This window comes from Chiloscyllium punctatum, chromosome 1 (assembly GCF_047496795.1).
Source record: "Chiloscyllium punctatum isolate Juve2018m chromosome 1, sChiPun1.3, whole genome shotgun sequence".
NCBI lineage: Eukaryota > Metazoa > Chordata > Chondrichthyes > Orectolobiformes > Hemiscylliidae > Chiloscyllium > Chiloscyllium punctatum.
Window position 1 is genome coordinate 137,399,359 of NC_092739.1, and position 24,684 is coordinate 137,424,042.

General features: G+C 41.2%; 1 protein-coding gene across 1 annotated transcript in view; it reads left to right on the forward strand.

Moving 5' to 3' along the window:
* Positions 1–24,684, forward strand: part of pstpip2 (proline-serine-threonine phosphatase interacting protein 2) — a 130,125-nt gene that overhangs the window by 67,399 nt on the left and 38,042 nt on the right. Inside the window, exons 6-8 of the mRNA XM_072575144.1 lie at positions 5,426–5,488; positions 12,193–12,291; positions 16,124–16,169. Coding sequence (XP_072431245.1) covers positions 5,426–5,488; positions 12,193–12,291; positions 16,124–16,169 — 208 coding nt within the window. The remainder of the gene's footprint in view (positions 1–5,425; positions 5,489–12,192; positions 12,292–16,123; positions 16,170–24,684) is intronic.

Consider the following 24,684-nt stretch of genomic DNA (forward strand, 5'->3'; position numbering starts at 1 on the left):
TTATTAAATATATATTATCTAACTTCTCTACCCATTATGAATAGTCCTACTCCACTTGACCAATATACCCAATGATGTCCTCTTGTGTCTACGTTTCTATCTCATCCATCTATCCATATCTTGCTTTACCTATCATTAACTTCATCTACAGTTAAGATCTCACTGAAACTCAATAACTTAAACATTACTAAAAGGAGACAAGAACAACAAAGAGAACAAAGAACATTACTGCTCAGGAACAGACCCTTCGGCCCTCCAAGCCTGCACCTACATAATACTTTGTAGTTTTTTGTAGCTTTTCATGTTGCCCTCATCAGAACTAGCATACAACAAACAGGCTTGAGTGAACGACACCATTTTTTTTTACAGAATGAATACCGGATGTTGATTCGCTAGGTCATCATTGACATGGACTTGCAGCAGGAACAATTAACTGTCAGTTTAATTCACAGAGCAGGCAGCTAGATTCTGATTGGTTAGATTGCTGTCATGGAATGCAGCAAAGATGACCCCTGTTTTGTAAAAACGAGCAATGTAATACACAAATTCCTTTTGCTGCATAAAACCCAGTCATGTTTATTTATGTGTAGCTTTTAGCACATGCAAATACATCACACTACAAGCCCAATTAATGGTCTTAAATTGGTTTTTGGTATGACTATTACTACACGCTGGATTATTTAATGATTTCCAATAGCAGAATAATTTCTAATGGTGTACATATACTTTTCTGAGGCTTGTAAGCATGGGCTGGTTGAGATGAATTGGCATGCTGCCAGGTCAGTGGGAACGGTCCTTTTATATGGTCCACCAGCCAATGGGATATATGGCTACATATATTACATCACACCAACATTGAAACTCTTATACCACAATACTAGGCTAAATGTCTTTTGATTGACAGCAGCATTCTTTTAGTGAAATTACTCTCAGATTTCCTGCACAGTGATAATGTGAGACAACTAGCTTCCCAAGTCCCATTGATGATTCACAGTAGGCAACATGCTGATTGTGTTCAAACAATATGTGCTTACAAGCTGAAGGAATGTTTCTTCATCGTTAAAAGCAATTCTGTAGTTGAAAATCATTCATTAAATAATTTAGATTAGGCTAATTTAAAGAAAATGATTTAAATTTATCAGTCAAGCTCACAGTGTGATGCATTTACACATACTAGAAGCTACATAACATAAATACGCAGCATCCTGTTTTATGTAACCTAAAGGAATTTGCACATTGCACCTTTCTCAAACAAAAAAAATCGTTACTGAAACAGTCAATCTCTGCTACCATTACTCAGCAACCACCAGACCAATCAGAGTCAGGCTGCCTGCTATGAGAATTGATATTGATGTGCAACTTGTTGAATCTTCAACGATGGGTCCACCAATCAGCACCCTTTTCTCATGCTACATAAACCGTCTCCCTTTGTTCAAGCCTGTTTCTTACCCTGCTAGTTTTGATGAATGCAACACAGAAACTTCAACTTCTTTTTTTACCAAGCAATGTTTAACTTCCATTATAAACTTTTAAAAATAAACTCAAACACTCAGTTGTTCATAAAAGGAGTTATGCCATGTGGTTTGATGGGCCAGGGAAACATCTCTACTAGGCAAGAATTACATAAGACATTCCTATTAACAATATATTTCAAAAACAATTATACTTTAAACCCAGAAATCTCAATAGAACACATCCTACTATTCTTTTGTTATTTTCACCTGAATTCACCTGCACAGGATTGAAGGTTCTTTTTATCTTTTTTTCTGGGAACAAGCAAAATGTGTGCCACAGCTCTCAGGAGTTCACTTTTTGATTTTTCTCAGTGCTCCGATATTCTCTGAGGTATGGTATTTCTTGGGGTCCTTCTGTTATCATCCAAATGTCCTCTAATTTTTCTAAAGCACAATAGTGGACACTTCGGCTCAAGCTTGGTCCTTGTTTTGTGATTACAAAACCTGAAAGCCATCTGGATTTCTGACAGTACTTTGCATTCGTAGTGCAGATTTTTCCCTCTACTTATCTCAAAGCTGCTCCCAGACTGCAACTGTCTGTTTCTGTGAGAAATCACATAGGTAAAAGCCAACCAAAAAAAACTTTTTTATAATCTATCCTCATGGCAACACGACACACTTGAGATGGCTTGGTTAAGGATTTAAACTAATCATCTTCTATTTGCAAACTTCAGTTTTTTTTGGCAAACCAAATGGATACTTTAAATGTTTTGTGAAGACAAATATAAACATTCCATTTCCATCAAGAAATCTGAAAGAGGCAATCTATTGTTTACTGTTTTCTCACTTAATACTCTGATCCTATTAATTAAACACAGGTTACCCTTTGAAATGAAGTCACATTAGGCCAGTTTACCAACCCCCCCAAAACCAGACGTTTCCAACCATGTACATCGACAAACCTCTATTCCAAATAAAAGTTCTGTTTTTAAAGATTGAGTTATGAAATTAGCTATATTGTTACAAAAATATCTAAAGGCATTTTGTATCCTTTTCTAACTTTAAAATCTTTTTATATTTTAAACCTTTTGAAAAAGTGACACATTTGTGTTTCCCAAGCTTCTGTTAGACACCTTCTGGAGTTAATTTTTTTTCTGCAGTTTTTTAAAACATTTTTATCTGAGTAATGAAACAGACTGTTCTTTATGATTGATTGAGATCTCAATGGACTGAGACATGAATACTCTGTTGTTTGCACTGTGCCCCATTCTAGAAAGTCAGCTTGTGAAGGATAAAGCTGGAGTCATTGTTTGCACACAGCTATATTTATTTAGAGATATACATTGCAAGTGTACACCTCCTGACCCAAACCTGCACTTTTAGTCTGTGTCTATATATTGGACATTCAATTGAATAGGAGAAAGTGAGGATTGCTGATGCTGGAGATCAGAGTCAAGAGTGTGGTGCTGGAAAAGCAGGAGAATCGACGTTTCGGGTATAAGCTCCTCATCAGTAATGAAGGGCTTATGCCTGAAACGCTGATTCTCCTGCTCCTCGGTTGCTGCCTGGCCTGCTGTGCTTTTCTAGCACCACACTCTCGACCCACATTCAATTGAATGTTCACTTAATGCCCACAGTCTGCATTCAAAAAAGCACAATTAATGTACAATTGACACATTCTAGATTATTCCTGCTTCCATTCATTTCATGATGCCAAGAATTAAAACATTCAGTTCCCTTCTTTCCCTGTCCAAATTCTGCTCTTTATCACCGAGAATAGTTTGAAACATGAGCGAGAAGACCGTAGAATACTTATGATTTCATCCATCGAGTAAAAAGAGAATGAGCGTAATGGCAGCAAGGATTGTTTCTCTCATTGTTATTTATATGTCATGAACCTATGATGACATTTACATTTGTCTAGCACCAGTAACATAGTTAAATCTTTCAGGCCATTTTCTGTGTATTTTCCATCAGAGGCCAATACAGAATCACAAATTAAGATTTTTAAACGGGAAACCAAAAGCTTTGTCAATGTGTTATACTTTTGCAAAGGCTCCTTTTAAAAAATAAAGTGCCAAAGAGGAAAAGAGAAGATAAAATATTTATGGACAGAATGCCAGAGCTTAAAGCCTCATTAGCTGAAAGCACAATGCCAGTGGTGGAATGGTGAAAATTAGGGACCTACAAGAGGCTTAAATTGGGGAACTGTTTAGACATCAGAGAATTATAGGGCTGGAGGAAGCTGCAGAGTTGGAAGGGAGAGGCCACAGAGGTATTTGAAAACCAGGACGATGGTTTAAGGTCAGCAAAGCCAGGAATGATGAATTACTGGGCATCTGTATTAATTAGGATGGGGACAGTCATGTTTTAGAGTAACTCTTGTTTAAGGATAGTGGCAAACAAGCTAGGTAAGCATTGGAATAGTTGAGTAAAGGCCAAGGACAAGGGCTTCCCAGGGTGTTTACCTGGTATGGAGTTGGGTGATTTTATAAGGACATGCAACCACAGAGTTTCAGATGGTGTATGGTATGAACATTGAAACATAGAAATCGTAGGAGTAGGCCATTTGAGTCTGTTTCACTATTCAGCATGACCATGACTGATTCTCTATCTTGTTTCTGTATTCCTTCTTTCTCTCCATGCTGCTTAACACCTATATTAAAAAAAAAAATCCATCTTTTTTTTTAAAATATACTCACCGACCCAGCCTCCACAATCTTCTATGGTAGCACACAATGTTTCTTTGTCTCAGTCCTAAATGGTCTAACTCCAAATCCTAAGACTGTAATCCTGGTCCTAGACTCCCCCATCAGGAGGAATATCCTTCCTGCATCTAGTCTATCAGCTCTGTTAGAATTTTATACATTTCAATTAGATCTCTGCTCATTCTTCTCCACTGAGTGGCTCATCTGGGACCATTTTCAATCTGTCTCCATCTGGAAATATTGCCATCCCTGGTACTAGTCTAGAGAACCTTCATTGTACCCCATCCTTGGAAAGTATATCCTGTTTTAGGTAAGGAGAGCACTAGCACGGTCTCACTAAGGCCCTGTATAACTACTGTTCTTTGTCTCAGGATTGTATCAGTATCAGCGCCACCCTTTGTGTGTAGAAAGGCTTTGTAAGATCATACAAAATAGAAGCAGGAGTAGGCTATTTGTCTCTTTCGGCCTCCTCTACCATCAGTAAGGGCATGGCTGACCCTGATTATGATTTTAACTCTGTTTTACTGCCTCCCCCTTTGACACCTTTGCAGATCAAAAATATGTCTATCTCAGCCTTTAATATATTCAGTGATCCCCAAATTAAATTGCTCTCCAAAGAAGAGAATCCCAAAGAATAACCATCCCTGGAGAAGAAATTTCTTGTCATGACTGCCTTAAATATGTTTTGTTTTTAAGTGGTGAACTCCACCAATAGGGTAAATATCTACTCAGCATCTACCCCGTCCAAGCCCTCTCAGAATTTTCTATGTTTCAAAAAGTTTCTCTTTCTTCTAAACTCCAATGAGTGTTGGTGAAAACCTACCCATCCTCTCTTCTTAAAAATGTGAATTCATCTCAGGATTCTCCAAACTGCTGCTTTTGGGTTTGGACACAGGTATTTTAAAATTTATCAACTATCTTCAGGTAGGAGGTTTGACCAAATTGTTAGGATTGTGGACGATGAAAACATGGAAATTTAATTTCTCATTGAGGTATTGGACTCCCCGGTAGCTAGTTCGAAGGCCTGACTGACCTAGGTCTTCTCCTATTTTGCATATTTCTATATATGCCAGTGGCCAGAATCAGTTTGCAAAGCATTACTGAACATTTGGTAGTTTGGTATCTGCCATTGATCCCACTGATTCCATTGTGATCAATGCTGGAAAGTATAACCAAATCTTCAAAATGTTTAATAAAAATGAATATGGTGGAGAGTCCTCCATTTTTTCTTCCAATTATCCTATTTCCTTCCTTCCTTTATAGCTTGAACATTGCATGGAAAATTTGCACAAGCAGAAAACTGTGTTTTTCAAGAAAACTATAGAGGTAAGCATTTTATTTTAAATTCTTTACTGTCTGTAAAGAATTTGTGTTGGTCTTTGGTTTGCTGCTTATTGTTTTGTAAGATTTTTACCTGTGATTATTCACTACGGTAAACATTAAATTAGGGAGAGTCTGTTTTATATTTTTCTGGTGGAGGAAAAGTCTTCAAAATAGGACAAATTAGCTTGCAATTTGGTTCTGTTCAAATACGTTCTGTTGCCTTTCATAATTTCCTTATGCAATGTATTCCAGACTGTCATAACCCTCTGTTGTGCAGTGATGTGTCCTCGTATTCCTCCTGTTTCTATTTAGTTCTTTTGGCAATTATTTTAGAACATTGGCTTTTGGCTCTGGCCCAGGTAGGTTAGTTTTGTGCCTATTTATTGAATCAAAACCCCTTCGAATTTAGAATAATTCAGTTTGATCTTCTCTTAGCCTTCTCTATGGAGAGCAACTTTAGCTTCAACCCTGCTGCAAATTTTTCAGATACTTTGATACCATCCTGAACTGTAGTGTCCAGAATTGTACACAGCATTCCAGCAGAGTAAGTGTATATCATAAAAGTTTAGCCTGACCTACATTTTTAAAGCACTTATTTACAGAGCCAATTATTCAATACTCTATCTTGACTGTCAATTTAATAGATTTGTGAATATTTACTGTGAAGTCCTTCTGCTCTTGACAGCCTCTGCTTAGAATTATACTATTTGTATAATGTTTCCTCTTCTAATGTTACTCCAAAATACACCATTTCAAGTTTTAGCTGCATTAGTTGCATCTTCCCCTCACAGATTTTAAAGTCTTCTACCACTGTGTTAACATTTACTACTTTATCAAGTTTTGTCTGACTCACAGACTTGAAAGTTGTAGCCCCTATACCCAGATCCAGGCCACTTACGTATCGCTAGGAAAGCAATTGGACCTCCCCCGAGGGGTACCTATTACAAACCTTTCTCCAGCCAGAAAAATATCCATTCATGACTACCCTCTTCCTCTTAGATCAACTCAAATTAACACAAGAAGCCAAGTTCATCACACAAGCCAACCTTCTATCCACAACTCCATCTATGCTTCATGCTGCCTTGGGAAGGCAGCCAACATCATCAAAGACCTCTGCCACTCCAGTCTTCCAACCTCTGCTGTCGGGCAGAAAGTACAAAAGCTTAAACATACATACCAACAGGTCCAAGAACAGCTTCTTCCCTGCTGTTATTGGACTTCTGAATGGACATCTCAAATTTTAAATTTAATGTTGACCCCACTTTTTGTGCCTTCTCTGCAGCTGTATCATTGTGTTCCTCTCTCTGTTCTATTACCCAAATGCACTTAATGATCTGCCTGTGAAGCAAAATGTTTCACTGTACCTAGGTATATGTGACAATAATAAATCAAATCAAATCAACTAGACAATTTAATATCATCTGCTCCTAAAGCTTACTCAATGATCCTCCCATTGAATCTGGGGGGTGAGGCAGAAGCATTGCTTCGAAGTGTGGCTGAAACAGAGTTCGCGTCTCGCTGCAGCACAGAAGTGCTGATGACAACTGCTTTGTTACACTTGGACTGTTTCTGAATTGTGGAGGTCTTTGGTGTTAAACACTTGCTGTCACAATTTGTGGATGACTGAGCAGGTTCAGTCTTGTCAGTAGTGGCCTTCTGAGAGATGTTGAAGTCAATCGATGGTGTGAGTGTCAACAGGGTAAAACCTCTTTAATCTCAACCACCTCTGACCATCTTAAACAAACATAACCATACAGTTTGTGGATGACTGAGCAGGTTCAGTCTTGTCAATGGTGTCCTTCTGAGAGACGTCTGAGTGAATCGATGGTGAGTGTCAACAGGATGGAACCTTTTTAACCTCAACGACCTCTGACCATCTTAAACAAACATGACCATACAGTTTGTGGATGATTGCAGTGCTGTAGCCCATTATCCATCCGATTTATGGATCTCTTTACAAGGATATTGCCAGGGTTGGAATGTTTGAGCTATAGGATGAGACTGAAAAGAATGGGATTGTTTTCTCTGGAGCATCAGAGGGTGAGGGGTGACATTATAGAGTTTATAAAACCATGAGGGGCATGGATAGGATAAATAGATAAGGTGGTGGAGTCCAGAACTAGAGGGCATAGGTTTAGAGTGAGAGGGTAAAGATTTAAAAGGGACCTAAGGGACAATTTTTTCACGCAGAGGATGGTGTGTATATGGCATAAGCTGCAAGAGGAAGTGGTGGAGGCGAGTACAATTGCAGTGTTTTAAAGGCATCTGGATGGGTTTATGAATAAAAAGGGTTTAATGAGATATGCTGGCAAATCTAGATTAATCTGGATATTTGGTCAGCATGGATGAGTTGGACCGAAGAGTTTGTTTCCATGCTCTACATTGCTATGACTGTGACTCTTCAATTGTCCATACAGGAGACTCTGCCTGTCCTTAAATATTCCAAAGACAAAAATCTCATGCGTCATGCCATTTCCCTTTATTTGTTAAAGGATGCACCCTAATGTTACGACATGGGGTAAATTCTCCTGCTTAACTGAAAACCAGCAACACAGAAAAGATTTATCCCATGCAGTAATCTGTGAAAATTCGATAGGTCAAGAACTAGTTAAAGTAAAAATTAACAACTTTATTTATTAAAGTATAACAGAGAATAATTAACTAACAACTATTTACAATTCCTTACTTTAACCTATCTTGTACCTTCCCTTCTATAATACTAGTCCGATAAAACTCCTGATTTACGATTTAGAAAACAACGCTTCTTATCACAAAACCAGGCAACTTTAGGTTCTCCTCTGTACTTCATTTTTTTCTTCTTGAGGATTCTGCTTCACAGGTTACTGATTGATAAAAGTACTTCTAAGAGAGCTATTTTTCAGGCTGGTGGCTTAGCAGTTCTCCTCTTAACTGTTCAATTTTCCCCGGTCTTATACCCCCCCCCCCCCACAAAGTATTGGATTGTGTTATTGGTTTTTCAAATTGGCAATATACTCAATTCAAACTGGATTGGAGATTGGTATTTTTTGGAGTATAATTTAAACTGATCGGCCTAATTTGAAACTGTTTTGTCGTTTCGACTCAAACAGCTACCTTAGTAGTTGGAGCACCTGTTACCTTGTATCTTTTTTCAGAACACTTGGTGCTGTCAGGTAGCTTTTGCTAACTTTTAACTCTTACAGGTACAGTACACCCACATCTTCATAATACCCCCCCTTAAGGAAAAGTGAATCATCATAATGAAAAGGTGTCTTCATTTTTTTTTCTCTATCTTTTAAACACATTACCCTAACATACAGATAATTTTCAGATAAGTTCACCTTAACTTCTTCCCATATACCTGTGTAAATGAATAGTCTCATTCCTGTCTTTAAAGCATTCTAAGAATGTAAGCCGATCGTGATCCGTGTACACAATCATCTCCAACACATAGTTCGTGTTGTAAGGTCAGTACCAAACTCAATAGTTCTTTTTCAATTGTGGAGTATTTCATCTGGTAGATCTTGATCATCTTCAAAAAGTAACCAACTGGCAATTCAATCCCATCCTCATCTTCCAGCAGGAGTACAGCTCCAAATCCTTTGTCACTAGCATCAATGGCGACTTTAAAAGGTTTTGAAAAGTTTGGTGTAGCTAAAACTGGCTTGGTGGTTAATATGGCTTTGAAATGGTTGAATGCCTCCTGGCATGATTCTGTCCACTGAAACTTTGTGTTTTTCTTCAGCAAATTGGTTAACGGTGCCACTACACTGCTGAAGTTCAGATAGAATCCGCTAAATCCTAAGAATCAAAGCACCTCTTTCTTCGAGGTTGGTTGTGGAAATTCCTCGATGGCCTTCATCTTTGTGTTCCATGGGGTCAACCTTCCATGATCGATGCTATGTTCCAAGAACATCACCTCTGCTTTTGCGAATTCTGTTTTATTTAAGTTTATTATCAGTGTTGCTTCTCATAGTCATTCAAAGAGCTCTGGCTTAGAGTGGTGTTGGAAAAGCAGAGCAGGTCAGGCAGCATCCGAGGAGCAGGACTCTAACCTTGACTCTAATCTCCAGCATCTGCAGTGCCCACTTCTGCCTATTCAAAGAGCATTGCCAATTGTACCATGTGATCTTTCTAGGATTCACTAGATTGCACCATTTGTTAACCAAGCCACAACTCTGTTCATGAGTCTTTGGAATGTGGCGGGTGCATTCTTCATTCCAAAGGGCATCACTTTAAACTGATATTATCCATTTGGGGTTACAAATGCAGAAATTTCTTTCACTGTCTCTGAAAAAGGTACCTGCCGGAAACCACACGTTATGTCCAACTTGGTGATGTAACTGACATTCTCGATACAGTCCTCCAACCTTGGAATTGGATATGAGTCCGATTTTGTAACGGCATTGACCTTCCGATAATCTGCGCAAATCATTGAGTCCCGTCTGATTTGGGAACTAAGACAATTGGTGAACTCCACTCAGTCTGGCTTGGTTCGATGATGTCCTCATTAAGCACAGCCTCCACCTCCATCTGGACCTGTCTGGCTCTGAAAGGATTAAGCTGACAGGAGTGTTGTTTTATCGGAGCAGTATTCCCTATGTTTACTTCATGTACAATAACATTAGTCCTCCCCATCTAGATTAGATTGGATTAGATTACTTACAGTGTGGAAACAGGCCCTTCGGCCCAACAAGTCCACACCGCCCCGCCGAAGCGTAACCCACCCATACCCCTACATCTACATCTACCCCTTACCTAACACTACGGGCAATTTAGCATGGCCAATTCACCTAACCTGCACATCTTTGGACTGTGGGAGGAAACCGGAGCACCCGGAGGAAACCCACGCAGACACGGGGAGAACGTGCAAACTCCACACAGTCAGTCGCCTGAGGCGGGAATTGAACCCGGGTCTCCGGCGCTATGAGGCAGCAGTGCTAACCACTGTGCCACTGTGCCGCCCATCTAACTTTTACACATGTCCTTATACTGCAGTTACAAATCTTTCAACTCACTCTCTCCTCTCTTTCTCTCTCCCCTCTATCTCTCTCCCTTTCTTTTCTCTCTCTTTCCTCATCCAGGAACTCTCTCTCTCTCTCTGTCTCTCTGTCTCTCTCTCTCTGTTTCTGTCTCTCTCTCTCTCTCTGTCTCTCTCTCTCTCACTTTCTCTTTCTCTCCCTCCCCCTTTGTTTATCTTCTAACCCATTTTCCTTAATTGTAATTTAAGTTTTTCTACCTGTACCGCATTTGTCTGTTTCTTTGACATACCTAAGTGTTTCAATAATTCCCTTACAATTTAGCTTTACTTTTGTCCTTGGTTAAACCCAAATCTAATTCCTTAGTAAGGTGTTTGATAAGGTTCCCCATGGTAAACAAATGGAGAAAGTGAAGTCACATGGTGTGCAGGGTGTTCTCGTTAGGTGGATAAAGAACTGGTTGAGAGAGTAGTGGTTGAAAGGAGTTTCTCAAAATGGAGAAAGGTGACCAGTGGTGTTCCACAGGGATCAGCGCTGGGGCCACTGTTGTTTGTAATATACATTAAATGATCTGGAAGAGGGCATTGGTGGTATGATCAGTAAGTTTGCAGATGACAAAGATTGGTCGAGTAGCAGAAAACATAGGGGACTATCAAAGAATACAGGAGAATACAGATAGACTGGAGAGTTGGGCAGAGAAGTGGCAGATGGAGTTCAATCCAGGCAAATGTGGGGTGATGCATTTTGGGAAGTCTAATTCTACTGTAAACAGAACAACCTTGGGAAAAGTTGATGAGCAGAGAGATCTGGGAGTTCAGGTCCATTGTACCCTGAAGCTTGCTGCACAGGTGGATAGAGTGGTCAAGAAGGCATATGGTATGCTTGCCTTCATCGGAAGGGGTATTGGGTATAAGAGCTGGCAGGTCATGTTAAATTATACAAAATTTTGGTTCATCCGCAGTTCTGGTCACCACGTTACCAAAAGGATGTGGACGCTTTGGAGACGGTGCAGAGAAGGTTTACAAGGATGTTGCCTGGTATGGAAGGTGCTAACTATGATGAGAGGTTGAGTAGGTTAGGTTTGTTTTCATTAGAAAAAAGGAGATTGAGGGGGGACCTGATTGAGGTTTACAAAATCATGAAGTATATAGACAGGGTGGATAGAGATAAGCTTTTTCCCAGGGTGAGGGATTCAGTAACAAGAGGTCAAGCGTTCAAGGTGAGAGGTGAAAGTAGGAAAGTTCACATGGAAAGTACTTTACACAGAGGGTGGTTGGTGCCTGGAATGTATTGCCAGCAGAGGTAGTAGCGGCTGGCACGGTAGATTCATTTTAAGGTATATCTGGACAGATGCATGAGTAGGTGGGGAGCAGAGGGGATACAGATGCTTAAGAATTGGGTGACAGGTTTAGACAGTAATTTGGATTGGCTCAGGCTTGGAGGGCTGAAGGGCTTGTACCTGGGCTGTAAATTTTCTTTGTTCTGATCAAATAAAAGCCCACTATAATGAGATTGTCTGTCTCTCACTGGCCTGCATTATATTCCATTAGTGTGGATTTGCATCTCTCTCACAACATTAAATCCTGCTTGAGAGGCTTGTCCTCACTGCCTGAGATTGCATCATCCACATTGGCGGAAGAAAGAGCGATCCATTGCTATATCCTAATGAGTTATTTGTATCAGGGTTAGAACCTTCTCATGAAATCTGTGCTTTGTGAATTATTGTTCATTATTTTGTATTTACTTTAGTCCAAGAAGACTTACGAGCAAAAATGTAAAGAGAAGGATGAGGCCGAACAGATGCTAAACCGAAGTTCTGGGATCAGCAATTCCAGACAGCAAGATAAAGTAAGAATCTCTTGTAACAACTTTGTCAATGTTCTGCTCTGTTGCTTAGCCACTGAAATTGCGTCTGTAATTCTGGATCTGTTGTTCACCAATCATGGGCAGTATGGTGGCTCAGTGGTTAGCACTGCTACCTCATAGTGCCAGGGTCTAGGGTTCAATTCCTGCCTTGGGCAACTGTCTGTGTGGGGTTTGCACATTCTCCCTGTGTCTGTGTGGATTTCCTCCCACAATCCAAAAATATGCAGATCAGGTGAAATTGCCCATAAGATTAGGTACATTAGTCAGGGGTAGGTGAGTGGGTTACTCTCTAGAGGGTTGGTGTGGACTTGTTGGGCTGAAGGGCCTGTTTCCATACTGCAGGGAATTTAATCTATTTTATTTCCCCTTTAGCCTCAGTTGGAATATTTGTACATCTCTGGGGACTTGTCTGACTGTCAGCGAGTTTGGTTTAACAGTTCTGAAAGCTAAAGGAAAAGATGATTTAAGATAAAAAGATACTCATCAGCATAATGGTCAGAACCAATCAGTATCACTTTTCCACAGGTTCTAAGATGCTGAAACTCACATGCATAGCACAAGTTATTACAGAATGATGCAGATCCTGACTCCTCAGAATTTTGTAATGTGAGAGAGGGAGTGCTGTGGGCAGCAGGGGGTTTGTTGAGGGAGTGCCCTGGACTGCCAACACTGTGATGGAGGCATGCTGACATTTTCTTCATAATTTAGTTAGATTAATGCTAATTCTGTCAGTAATGCCAACTCCCACATTTTTGTCGTTTTTCCTGCTCCTCGGATGCTACCTAACCTGCTGTGCTTTCCCAGCACCACTCTAATCTAAACTCTGGTTTCCAGCATCTGCAGTCCTTGTTTTCACCCTGTGCATATTTACAGTCAAGTCTCTGAATAAAAAAGTAAAGAACTTTCCTTAAGGTTTTGGAATTGCAAAGTAGCAACTGAACCCACTATTTTAGAAAAGAGCATGGGAAAACCAGGGACCTAAAGACCTGTCGGCCTTCAATAAGTAACAGAGAAAATGGTGGCATCTATTATAAAGGATGTGGTACACAGACTCTGAGGTAATATGATCTGATTGGACATAGTCAGCATGGATTTGTGAACAGGAAATTGTGTTTGACTAACCTGTTGGAGGTTTTTAAAGATATCATTAATAATGTTGATTAAAGGATGCGACATACTTAGGTTTTTAGAAAGCTTTTGATAAAATTCCCCGCAGAAGGTTGTTAGCAAAATTAAAGCACATGGATGGTACATAGGAGATAATATGACATGGATTGCAGATTGGCTAGCAGACAGAAAACAGAGTAGGAATAAATGGTTTGTTCTTACATTGGCAGTCTGTGACTATCTGGGTTCCACAAGGAATGATTGTTGGGCCCCAACTGTTCATGATATATTTTGAATGGTTTGGAGGTGGGGACCAAACATTATATTTCCAAATTTGCAGATGACACAAAAGTAAGTGGGAGTACTTGTTGTGAGGAAGATGTGAAGTGTCTTCAGTAGGATGGGCAAAGACATTGAGATGGAGTGCAGTATGGGAAAATATGATGAATAGATTTGTGGAGCATTACTTAACTGACAAGATATTGGAAAATGTAGATTGTAAAGGGACATAGGTGACTATGCCAATAAGTTTCCAAAGGCACGTGCAGGTGCAGCAACATATTAGGAAAGATTGTGGAATGTTAGCCATTATTGCAAGAGGATCCGAGTGCAGCAGTGAATTCTTTCTTCAATTGTATAGGAACTTGATCAAATAATACCTAGAGTACCGTGTGCAGTTTTGATCTCGTTATCTCAGAAAAGATATCATTTTCATAGAGAGAGTGCAGTGAAAGTTCACCAGCCTTGTTCCTGGGGTGGTGGGATTGTCTGATGAAGAGAGACTGGGCAAACTGTGATCTAATTGAAACTTAAAAAGTACTTAACAGGTTGGACACGGCAGTAAGATGTTTCCCCTGGTGGGGGAGTCGAGAACCAGGGGCGCCATTTTAAAAAGTAAGGGGAATATTACTCAATTCTGACACAAAGAGAATTTTGTTTGACTCTGAATGTTATGAACCTTGGAATTCTCTACCAAAGAGTTCTGTGGATGCTTCAACTTTGAGTACGTTTAAGATAAAGATTGATAGATTTCTGATTACCAGTGGTGTACAGGGTTGTGAGAATGGAGTGTGTAAAAGGTATTGAAGTGTTGGATCAGCTATGATTGTATTGAAGGGTGGGACAATCTCAATGTGTTGATTGGCCTATTCCTGCACAGTCCCTTTTCATCCCGTCAGGGTATCCAAAGTATTTTGGAGAGAATGAAGTGATGCTGATTGAGTATTAGATATTGGCCAGAGTCCTGGGTTAACATTGCTGCCCTACAATAGTGTTCTGGAATCTTGTCCCTGGGACAGTAATCCTAAGATAGGAATAGAAATAGCTGTTCAGTCTATCGAGTCTGCTCTGCCATTCACACAGCTCATGGCTGATCTGATCATCCTCAAATCAACTTTCCTGTATATTTTCCCTTCGATAAGGATCCCAAACTATTCACAGTATTCCAGCTGTGATCTGACTAGAGCCATGTATACTTTCAGCAAAACTTCCCTAACTTTCTGCACCAGTTCCTTTGAAATAAAGGCCAACATTCCATTTGCCAATCCTAATACCTGCTAAGCCTTCGCGGTTCATGTATGAGGACACCCACATCCCTCTGTGATGTAGCTTTCTCTACCTTTTTTATTCATTCACCAGATGTGGGTGTCACTGGCTAAGCCAATGTTTATTACCCATCACAACTGCCCAGCGGGCTGTTTAGAGTCAACCACATTGCTAAGGGTCTGGAGTCACATGTAGTCCTGACCAAGTAAGGATGGCAGTTTCTTTTGTTATGGACTAGGCCAGACCACTCAAAAACATTCTTAGCAGGCAGCCCAGACCATAACATTGCAATTTGTTTCAGTAAGTGTACAGTGAAAATTACCCTGAGTAATTTAGCGAGGTTGACTACCAGATTTTAAAACAGACAAAAACATAATCGCAAAATTACACAATGAAACACAAAGAACAGAATAAAGAACCCCTACAGAACACAGTCTATCCAAACTAGACTTAAGTATGCTGTTCTGAATATACACAACAGTCCCAATAAGTAAACCCCTGTAAAAAACAGTTTAAAAACAAAACAAGAAACAGATGCTTACAGGTTGAAGTTAGAAGGGCAGAGAGTAAGCCTGTTCACACAGTCTACACAGTTAGACTCTTAATTCCAGATATTTATTGACTTCAAATTCCACCATCCACAATGGCAGGATTCAAACCACTCCCAAGACCATTGGTCTTTGGACTAATAGTCTAGCAATAATACCAATAGACCACCACCTCATCTAAAATAAAATTTAATTTTAATTTAAATAAATTTCAATAGTATTTACTCCACTCGGAGCCTGAAATTAATACCTTATCTGAAAGATGGCATCTCCCGCATTCAGAAAATTATGGGTTACCAGTTCAAATCCCACTTTAGAGGCTTGAGCATAGCCTTTGAGGCAGTGTGAAGGTCTGAAGATGCCAAGAAACCATCTCACTGGCCGTTGTGGTGCATCCAGTGATACTGCAACCCAGGAAGTAACTTCAAGTGGAAAAGAGAGAGAGAGAGAGAGAGAGACAGTTGCTGTTCTCAGTATATCACCTTACTGTTTAAGGCCATCAATATCCTACAATGGTCCCATGACGGAGAGTTTGAGATACTGGGCATGAGAATATTTTAAGTTGTGTTGCTTTTTTTAAAAATCATTTCATGTGATAATATTCTGTTTTCCAGTTGCAGTCAAAGGCAAACCAGAGTAAACAAAGTGCGGAAGATGCTGGTAAGTGAAGCAACAATAAAATGATTATAGGGATGGGGGAGAATGTCTGAGTGGAAAACTGGACATGCCAAACCTTTCTCACTTGTCACTCCTAAAATACAGCTCCTTCCAATTAAATGGCTTGCATTCAGACCTGTAAATTTTCCTCCCAACATTTCATTGATGAGCAATCTGAAGCACAAAGAGTCTTGGGAGTCCTGGTTTAGGAGTCTCTTAAGGTTAACATATAGATTCAGTTGGCAGTTTGGAAAGCAAATGCAATGTTAGCATTCATTTCAAGAGGGAGGTCAACTAGGAGAAAGTGAGGACTGCAGATGCTGGAGACCAGAGTTGAAAAGTGTGGTGCTGGAAAAGTGCAGCAGGCCAAGCAGCATCTGAGGAGCAGGAGAATCAACGTTTCGGGCATAAGCCCTTCCTGGTCTGCTGCACTTTTCCAGCACCATACTTTTCAATTCATTTCAAGAGGGCTAGATTACAAGAGCAGAGATGTACTGCTGAGGCTGTATAACGTTCTGGTCAAATTGCATTTGGAATATTCTGAGCAGTTTTGGACTCTGTGTCAAATGAAGGATGTGCTGACATTGGAGGGGATCCAGAGGAGGTTTATAAGAATTATCCCGGAGATGAAGGGCTTGTCATATGAGGAGCGGTTGAGAAGTCTGTGTCTGTACTCAATGGAATTCAGAAGGATGAGGTGGCATCTCACTGACACTTGCAGAATACTGACAGGTCTGGATAGAGTTGAGGTGGAGATGATATTACCACTAGTCTGAGAGACTAGGACCCGAAGGCATGGCCTCAGAGTGAAGGTATGACCCTTTAGAACTGAGATGAGGAGGAATTTCTTCAGCCAGAGGGTGATGAATCTGTGGAACTCATTGCTGTGAAAGGCTGTGAAGGCCAAGTTATTGAGTGTATTTAAGACCGAGATAGATGGGTTCTTGATTAGTAAGGGATTACAGGGAGAAGGCAGGAGAATGGGGTTGCGAAACATAATTGAATAGCAGAGCAGACACGATGGGCCGAATAGCCTAATTCAGTTCCTCTGCCTTATTGCCTTATGGAAACACAGCCAAAGTGAATCCAGCCACACTTGCTTCAAGTACGTATAATCACAGAAAGAGAGAAATTAGGAGCTAGAGCAGGCTGTTCAGCCCCTCATGTCTGTTCACCATTTGATAGTTGATCGTATCATAGTTGATCTGACTGTATCTTCTGCTTTTCTGTCTGTCCCATATATTCTCTGACTTCCTTAACACTCAAGTATCTATCCAGTTTTAAAAATATGCATCATTTCCACAGACAAATGATTTTCTGAGAGAGAAAATAAATTTGTCTAATCTCTATCTAAATAAATTGTCCTCTTAATTTTAAACTGTGTTCATGTCTCCTCCACAGGGGGATACATCCTTCAGTACACACCTGTCACGTTTTGTCAGGTGTGACCTATTTCGATAAGATCACCTCTCATTTCTCTAGCCTACAGTAGATATGGGCCCAATCCACCTTAATTTTCACATAAGAAATTACCTGCATTCCAGGAATCAGTCAAATGAATTTTCTCTGCACTGCTCTCAATGCAACTGCATCCTTATGGCACAGTGACTCAATGGTTAGCACCAGTGTAACCTCTGGCAACTGTTTGCGTGGACTTTGCACATCCTCCCTGTGTCTGTGTGAGTTTCCTCCGTGTGCCCCAGTTTCTCCCAATGCTGTGCAGGTTGGATGGATTGGCTGTGGGAAATGCAGGGTTACAGGGATGGGGGTGGATTTGGGAGGAATGATCTTTGGAGAGTCAATGTGGACTTGATGGGCTGAATGGTCTGCTTCCACACTGTAGGGATTCTATGATCCTTTATTAGGGCGATCATAGAACATAGAACATAGAAAAGTACAGCACAGAACAGGCCCAAGAATGTGTGCCAAGGTTTAATCCTAGTGTAAAATATAGTAACTTAACCTGTACACTCCTCAACTCACTGCTATCCTTGTGCATATCTAGCAGTCGCTTAAATATCCCCAATGGCTTTGCTTCCACCACCACCACTGGCAACGCATCCCATGCATACACAACTCTCTCTGTAAAGAACGTACCTCTGATGTCTCCTTTATACCTACCTCCTGATATCTTCAAACTATAACTCCTCGTACCAGTCAATCCTGCCCTGGGTAAGAGTCTCTGGCTATTGAGTCAATCTATTCCACTCAGTATTTTGTATACTTCAATCAGGTCTCCTCTTTTCCTCCTTCTCTCCAGAGAGAAAAGTCCGAGCTTATTCAACCTTTCTTCATAAGGCAAGCCCTCCAGTCCAGGCAGCATCCTGGTAAACCTTCTTTGCACCCTCTCCAAAGCCTCTGTATCTTTCCTATAGTAGGGTGACCAGAACTGGACACAATATCCCAAGTGTGGTCTCACCAGGGACTTGTACAGCTGCAGCAAAACCTCACTGCTCTCAAACTTGATCCGCCTGTTAATGAAAGCCAAAACACCATATGCTTTCTTTACAACCCTATCCACTTGGGTGGCAACTTTGAGGGATCTATGTAACTGCACACACAGATCCCTCTGTTCCTCCACACTGCCAAGAATCCTGTCTTTAATTCTATATTTAGCATTCGAGTTCGACCTTCCAAAATGCATCACTTTGCATTTATCCAGGTTGAACTCCATCTGCCATTTCTCAGCCCAGCTCTGCATCTTCTCTGTCGCGCTGCAGCCAGCAGTAGCCCTCTATACTATCAACGACACGTCCAACCTTTGTGTCATCTGCAAATTTACTAACCCACCCCTCAACCTCCTTATCCAAGTCATTTATAAAAACTACAAAGAGCAGAGGCCCAAGAACAGAGCCCTGCAGGACCCCACTCAACACTGACCTCCAGGCAGAATACTTTCCATCTACAACCACTCTCTGCCTTCTGTCAGTCAAACAATTCTGAATCCAGATAGCCAAATCTCCCTGTATCCCATACTTCCTGACTTAAGAATGAGCCTACCATGGGGAAACCTTATCAAATGCCTTGCTGAAGTCCACATACACCACATCCACTGCTCGACCGTCGTCAACCTGTCTTGACACCTCCTCAAAGAACTCAATAAGATTTGTGAGGCATGACCTGCCCCTCACAAAGCCATGCTGACTGCATTTAATCACATGATGCTTTGCCAAATAGTTATAAATCCTATCCCTCAGAATTCTTTCCAAATCTTTGCTGACCACAGACTTATGACTGACTAGTCGGTAATTGCCAGGGATTTCCCTATTACCCTTCTTGAAAAGAGGAACAATATTCCTTCTGATCCTCTGGTATGACTCGCGTGGAGAGTGAGGAGGCAAATATCCTCGCCTGCGGCTTAGCAACCTCCTTTCTCGCTTCCCGGAGCAGCCTAGGATCAATCTTAATGTTTTCCAAAATTTCTAGCACATCAACTTCATCAATCTTGATCTGGTCAAGACTGTATCCCAGTTTTCATTTACAACAAGTCCCCTGTTTGCTCAGACTCCATGCACAAGTTCCCTCCGCTATCCCTGATCGGCCTTACCTTCTCCCTGATCATTCCCTTATTCCTCACGTATGAGCAAAATGCCTTTGGGTTCTCCCTAATCTTTCTTGCCAAGCCTTTTTCGTGCCCCCTCCTGACTCTCCTCAGTCCATTTCTGAGCTCCTTTCTAGCAAGTCTGTAATCCTCTAAAGCTGTGCTATTTCTTTGCTTCCTCCACCTCACTTAAGCTGCCTTCTTCCTTTTGACGAGAAGTTCCTCTGTTCTTGTCATCCAAGGTTCCTTAATCTTATCCCTTCTTACCTGTCTCAGAGGAACAAATTCATGCATCACTCACAACAACTGCTCCTTAAATAGTCTCCATGTCTGCTATGCCCTTTCTGTGGAACAATTGCTCCCAGTCTGTACTTCCCAACTCCTGCCTGATAGTGTCATAATTTCCTTTTCCCCAATTAAATATCTTCCCTTGGTAACTGCTCCTTTCACTCTTCAAGGCTATGCTAAATGTGAGGCAGTTGTGATCACTTTCACCAAAGTGCTCTCCCACTGCAAGATCTGACACCTGTCCTGGCTCGTTGCCAAGCACCAAATCCAAAATGGCCTCTCCCCTCGTCTGTCTATCTGATCACTGGTCTAAAATAACGCTCGGCATTTGGAAAAGTGATGCAGATGCGTGTTGAATGATCTTGTCTAGAAAATGGGCCTCTTCTGCAAACACTTGAATAGATCATTTTGCACATGGACACATCCTCTTTTCACTTTTAATTCTGAATTTTAAAACTTGGTCAGTGAGCAACCAATTCCGAAGATTGATCGCTCAGCTCAAAACTAAGAAATAACTTAAATTAATGAGGACTGAAGATCCAGGATGTGCACTGTCAAACCTCAGTGGCAAACTAATTGATTTTATAATACACTTGTTCCTTGAGTCAAGCCTCCCAGTCTGCTAGGCTAGTCAGTCTTGAAGTTCCTAATTCAGAAAGTGGAATTACTTGGCTGCACAGTACAAATCTCCCAGCCATGGGGTACAGTAGCAGGCATGAGCAGTTCTGAGAGGACTCAGAGTTATAGAGACATACAGCATGGAAAGGGACCTTTTGGTCCAACTCTTCCATGCCAACCAGATTTCCAATGTAATCTAGTCCCATTTGCCAATACTTGGCCCATATCTCTCTCAATCCTTCCTATTCACATACCTATGCTATTCACATGCTTTTTAAAAGTTGCAATTGTACCAGCCTCCACCACATCTCGCAGTTCATTCCCTCTGTGTGAAAATATTGCCCCTTAGGTCCCTTTTTAAATCTCTCGCCTCTCACCTTAAACCTGTGCTGTCTAGCTTTGGATTCTGCTACCCTTGGGAACAGACCTTGGCTGTTCACTCAATCTATGCCCCTTCATGATTTTATAAACTTCTATAAGGTCACCTCTCAGCCTCTGACACTCCAGGAAAAGTAGCCCCAGTCTATTGAGCCTCTCCTGTAGTTCAGTGAAAGTCACGGCCAACTGCTGCCCTCCCACAGAGCTGTACTTTACAACATTACTAATGGCATAACTGCAGCAAGATGAAATATGCCACTCAGGTAACTTTCTACTTGCAAATTAATACTTTTAAAAAATGTTGCCTGGAGAGCTGAACTTGAATATTGTTGAAAGAGCAACATTTTCCAAAGATTTTTGTCTATTGCTTATCAGGACAAATACTAGAATGCCAATTTTCAAATGCTCACTACAATTTATACGCCAGGAGAAAAGGAATTTGAGGCATTGCCATGGATAAAGCAACAAAGCAGGGCCATGGAAAGAAAATCATGCACCCTGGTGCTTCTCAGTATTGAGGGCATTACCCCCACATTGGGGGTCAAGTGCACATAAGTTGTGTTTTTGATTCCATCATCCAAACTGTGAATTTGGTCCCCAGTGGTCCCAGCATTGATCCTTGTGGAATAGCACTTACACCTTCTGCATAACAACCCTTTCCTCCAACTCCAAGCTTCCTGTCTGAATCCAACTGTCAATCAATTCTTTCACTTGTGTCCCAACTCTACTTCCTGACTTTGTTCATTAGTCTTCTATGGGATACCTGAGCAAAGATGTCTTGAAAGTGTTTTCCAAAGCCTTCCCCCTTTATGAACCATTTTGAAGTTTGAAAATTTCCATGAGACCAAACCTGTGAAGGTGAGGGAGTCACCCATGCCAGTAGGGTAGGACAGAAACTGTAGAGCTGTCCTCCATCTCACCCTCACAGCTGTACAAGGGAGAAGGCTGGAGTACATGGGAGATTAAAGAGCGCTGTGTGAGGAGGGGGAGCTATGAAAGGGGAAGTGGGGAGTGTGGAAGTAGGGATTTGGGAAGGTGGGTAAGGCAACTACAAGAACAACCTTCCAGACCAGTCCAGGGCACTGCACACGGTCAGGTGTCTGGTCGGGAAAGTCTTATTCTCGGCCTCTGAAGTCTGAGGACTGGGGCATGGTCAGTCCATTGGCTCCCCAGCAGGGTCTTGTGGATAGTGCTGGTAAATGGGGAAATGTTTAGGCACCAATCAGGGGTCTGGACATGTCCTACTCAGGACAGTCTGCTCAAAACAATTGAGGGGTTGGGTCATAGATTCATACAGCCTCTTTGGTCCAGTCTTGTCCAAGCTGATCAAGCTTCCAAAACTAAACTAGTCCCACTTTCCTGCATTTGGCCCTTATCCCTCTACACTTCTCCTATCCATGAACCTGTCCAAATGTCTTTTTTAAATATTGTAATTTAAAATGCCTTCCATTTGCATTGGAAGTTCATGCCACGTATGAGACACCCTTTCTGTGTAAAAAAGTTGTCCCTCAGGTCCCTTTTAAACCTTTTTCCTCTCACCTTAAAAATATGCCCTCTAGGGTGGTCCTTCTTGTGCCTTCCATTTCTACGTAAGTATCATGGGGAGGCTTGTAGAACCTGCAACAGAAGAGAGATAAAGCAAGAGAGAGAGAAGGCATCCCAGCCAGTGGTTAGAAGTGCTGTGCAATGATTGAGACAGGGAGCAGGTTTAATGGGAAAATGGCAGAGTGGTATTTACTCACTTGGTGGGACTTGGGTCTCTTGGTCGTCACCTGCAAGCAGGAGAATGTAAACAGAACTGTGTACATGAATGTTCAAAAAAAGCCTTATTTACCTGTGCCACCAAAAGTGAGCACAATATGTTCTCTTCCTTCTCTTCCTCCCAGTACAACGCCCTGCTGAAGGGCACACGCACACGCGCACAGAACACAGTGGCATGGCCTCCTCTGCTTGTCCTCCAGGAGGAGGACTCCTCCCCTTTGTGCCGCCCCATCAACCAAATCCTCCAGTTTATTGTCGGAAAATCCTCTTCTCCAACATGTTGTAATTGTGTGCCCAAACAGGGCGGCTTTGGATTACCAGTGCGTATGTGAACACACAGTGGTGTTTTAAAGATGATGGGGACTCAAGGGATGTGGTATTTTGGTGGATACCCTCTGAATGGCAAATGTTGTGGGACACCATGAGGTAAAATAAAATGGAAATCATATGTAGGTAGGTAATTAATGGGGTCAGTTGGGTAAGATGGAATGAGAAAACAAGACCTCGTGATGAAAAGCCTTAAAATTGTTAATTATTTTTGTTATTGGCTATCATTTGGGACACAATCTGATCAGATCTAACCTATTAGCCTAAAAAAATCTAACTTAGACTTTGCCCAAAAAAACCCACAAGGTTCAGCCCATTGTGGCTACTCTGACATTTGCTGCAGCTATAATATTAGACAGACTAAATTGGAAGATGTGCTTCCGATGTTCAAGTTGTTTCTGTATTCATAAAGGGCTCTGGCAGCTATGATTCATTAACCTGACCTTGAAAGATTGCAAAAGTTATAGAGTAAGTAACTGGAAACAGAATGGGCAAGAAACATAATAAATGGCAGATGTCTAACCGCAGAGAATTTGCTAAGACTGAACCCATTTGAAATAGAATACCCAGACTTTCAAAAGGCTTCAGAATGACATACTACAACATGCACGTTATTACATTCTAGGCTAATCAGTCGCTGAGCAAATGGGTATCAAAGGTAGACTACACACGTGATTCCCCATCTCCAGTTGAATTCTAGTGATATGTCACACTTTAGCTCTCACTTTGGGGAAGCACTAGTTTTCAAATACAAAAATAGGGTTATATGAGGGACCCTTTCATCCTGCAATATGCCTGCTCTCTGCCAGCATGTGGGTCAATAAATGTCCGCACATCCTGAAAACACTCTCTCAAATTCAAGTCACAGACTAAACTATTAGCTAAATGGAACTAGAATAGAGCAATGACTCACAAAACAAAAATACACCTCCCCAGAATTTGCTCAATAGTGATTAGGAGAGGAATGCAGGTCACTTTCTCCCCACTACCCCTAACCAGGTCAGTGGTCCTGCAGTGTAAGCTAACTCTTGACAGACTGGGGTTGTACAGCTCGGCTGAACCCTTAACCAACAAATATGTTCCTGCAAAATGATTTGCATTTGGTTTATGATGCATGTGGGCTCTTTGCATGCTTGCACATTCAAGTAAAGTTGCTTTTTGTAACATCAGAATGGCTTGTTTATTGGCACTACCTGTAGTGAAACCATCCAGAAGAAATTTTGCTTCTTTGTAATTTTTCTTCAGACTGTTTCCAATCCTTTTCTGTTTTGATCATTATGATGAAAAGGAACAGTTCTTGCATTTCCTAGGAACATTGGCACAACAATAGACCATTCCGCCCATCAAGCCTGCTCCACCAATCAATAGACTCGTGGCTGACTGAACACTTCAACACCTTTTACAAACATTATCCCCTTAACGGAGAAAGTGAGGACTGCAGATGCTGGAGATCAGAACTGAAAATGTGTTGCTGGAAAAGCGTAGCAGGTCAGGCAGCATCCAAGGAACAGGAGAATCGACGTTTCGGGTATCAGCCCTTCTTCAGGAATTAAATTATTTTTAATTTTAGACATCCAAACCTGGGAAATATCTTCAAAGGGCTAG